At 40.9% G+C, this 2761-nt stretch overlaps 1 protein-coding gene across 1 annotated transcript; it reads left to right on the top strand.

Annotated features, from left to right (window-relative positions):
- Window positions 1-1399: 1399 nt before the first annotated feature.
- On the top strand, window positions 1400-2395 carry LOC147368508 (olfactory receptor 7E178-like). The gene has a single exon (XM_086409195.1). The coding sequence runs from the start codon at window positions 1466-1468 to the stop codon at window positions 2393-2395; it is 930 nt and encodes a 309-aa protein (XP_086265321.1). The 5' UTR covers window positions 1400-1465.
- The last annotated feature ends 366 nt before the right edge of the window (window positions 2396-2761 follow it).

Raw genomic sequence — 2761 nt, 5'->3', positions numbered from 1 at the left:
GTTCTCCAGATGATCTTGAAGGTGATGGTGATGAAATGATGACAACCACAGTATTACAAAGACTTATGTAGGAATTCATACACCAGAGGCTGGAGTAATTTTTAAATATAGTTTGTTACTTTATTTGCATTGAAAGTGTGAATGTTTTAGTCACTAATTCATGTCCAACTCTTTACAACCCCATGGACTGTAGTCTGCCAGGCTCCTCTGTCAGTGAAATTCTCCAAGCAAGAATACTGGAGTGGGTTGCCATTCCCTTCTCCAGGGAATCTTCCCAATCCAGGGATCAAACCTGGGTCGCCTGCATTACCGGCAGATTCTTTACCATCTGAGCCACCAGGGAAACTGCAAGAATACTGAAGTGGGTAGCCATTCTGTTTTCCAGAGGATCTTCCAAACCCAGGGACTGAACCCAGGTGTCCTCTATCGCAGACAGATTCTTTATTCTTTGAGGCAACAGGGAAGCCCTTTATCTGCATTCCCATCCCCCAAAAGAAAGCAACATGCATTATTATCATTTTCAACCTGAGGATAAGAATTTTAACGTTAATGTAATTTTGTTCAGGCTCTGGTAGAGAGGAGAATAAAGTCAGATTCGAATGCAGACAGTGACACTCCATTTTTCAAGGCACCTTGACAGTATTGTCACTTGTGACACTCCTTTTATAGGGCAAAAGTGACACTCCGTTTACAAGTCACCTTGACAGTATTCTCTCCTGCCAATCCAGCCAACATTTAGGGGGCTGAATTTAGGAGAAACACAAACTCTCTATAAGGAAGAATTGGCGTGAAAAGCTCTCTTAAGCTGGCATAAGGGGGCCAACTTGGTGTTGAGACCTGATTAGGTCTTACATTTTTTGACTGTTCACAAGAGGTGGGATTTGATGAAAAATCAAGCCTTCATATATATTCAGGAACAGAAGGATATTAAAGAAGTTTTACCTGGCCACGACAAACAAATACAGCAAAATGTAAACTCAACCGCCAATCTTTTTCTGAAAGTATTTGATACCGATTGAAAAAAAAATTCTGTGTGTCTCTGGAAACATGTTATGTAGGCCTTCCACCCACTTTTATTGATTTTTTTTTTCTGATATTGAGTTTCACAGGCTGTTTCTATATTTTGGGGATTAATTATTTGTCCATAGCTTCATTTGCAAATATTTTTTCCTATTTTAAGCTTTGTCTTTTCATCTCATTTATGGTTATCTTTCCTGTGCAAAAGCTTTTAATTTTAGTTGGGTCCCATTTTTGTTGTTGTCATGTTACATTTTATTTTCATTACCCTAGGTGGTGGGTCAAAAAAGATCTTATTGTGATTTAGATCAAGGAATGTTCTTCCTATATTTTTCTTCTAATACTTTATTTGTGAATTGATTAAATTCAGTTTGGACACTTATCTAGGTGCCTCTACCATTGTTTTGTGTATTCAACAGTCTCTTTTTTTTAAAGGTGCCCCATCAACATGAAACCACAGAATCTAACAGATGTCTCAGAATTCCTCCTCCTGGGCCTCTCAGATGATCCAGATATGCAGCCCCTCCTCTTCGGACTCTTCCTGTCCATGTACCTGGTCACTGTGCTTGGGAACCTGCTCATCATCCTGGCTGTCAGCTCCAATTCCCACCTCCACACCCCCATGTACTTCTTCCTCTCCAATTTGTCCTTGACTGATGTCAGTTTCAGCACCACCACCATCCCCAAGATGCTAGTGAACCTCCAGACACACAGCAAATCCATCACCTATGCAGGCTGCCTAACTCAACTGACCTTTTTTTCTCTTTTTGCTTTTTTGGAGAGTCTCCTTCTGACAGTGATGGCCTATGACCGGTTGGTGGCCATTTGTCACCCTCTCCACTACCTGGTCATCATGAACCCCCGCTTCTGTGGCTTGTTGGTTCTGGTGTCATTTTCCATCAGCCTTTTGACCTCCCTGCTGCACTGCTTGATGGTGTCACAGCTTACTTTCTGTGAAGATGTGGAAGTTCCTCATTTCTTTTGTGAACTTTCTCAACTCCTCAACCTTTCCTGTTCTGATACCTTCATCAATAACATATTAATCTATTTCATTGGAGCCATCTTGGGCGGAGTTCCACTCTCAGGGATCATTTACTCTTATACTCAAATTACATCCTCCATTCTAAGAGTCTCATCTTCAGATGGGAAGTACAAAGCCTTCTCCACCTGTGGTTCTCATCTGTCAGTTGTTTGCTTATTTTATGGAACTGGCCTTGGGGTGTATCTCAGCTCCACTGTCTCATCTTCCCACAGGAAGAGTGCAGTGGTCTCGGTGATGTACACTGTGGTCACCCCTATGCTGAACCCCTTCATCTACAGCCTAAGGAACAAGGACATCAAGAGTACCCTCTGGAGAATTATCATCAAAAAAGCCTAATTTCAATACTTGTGTAATTTTTCTGTTGTTGTTTGTTAAGACTGTAAAAGACAGTAAAATCAAATATGTACAACAAGTAACTGTGAATCTGCACTTCCATAGCATATACGTAGCAATCTGGGTTTCTGGTTACATTTCTTTTTTTCCTCTTAAATTAGCTCTACTGAAATTGGGACATTATTTGGGGGTCATAACCCTTCCAAGATTTTGCACACCACCTAACTGTACACTTCTCAATTTCCTTATGTATTACCCAAAGCCTTTGGTCACAGGCAGTCTTATTTCTATCACCTCCAAATAAACACAGATCTATTTCTTGTCATATACTGAACCTTTGGGCTTTCCTGCTGGCCTAACAGTAAAGAA

The sequence above is a fragment of the Bos grunniens genome, chromosome 7 (assembly GCF_055505025.1).
Source record: "Bos grunniens cultivar Pamir isolate PY7600 chromosome 7, Bosgru_T2T1.0, whole genome shotgun sequence".
NCBI classification, from domain to species: domain Eukaryota; kingdom Metazoa; phylum Chordata; class Mammalia; order Artiodactyla; family Bovidae; genus Bos; species Bos grunniens.
Note: the sequence above shows the minus strand (reverse complement) of the source record. Positions and strands in the feature narration are given on the sequence as shown.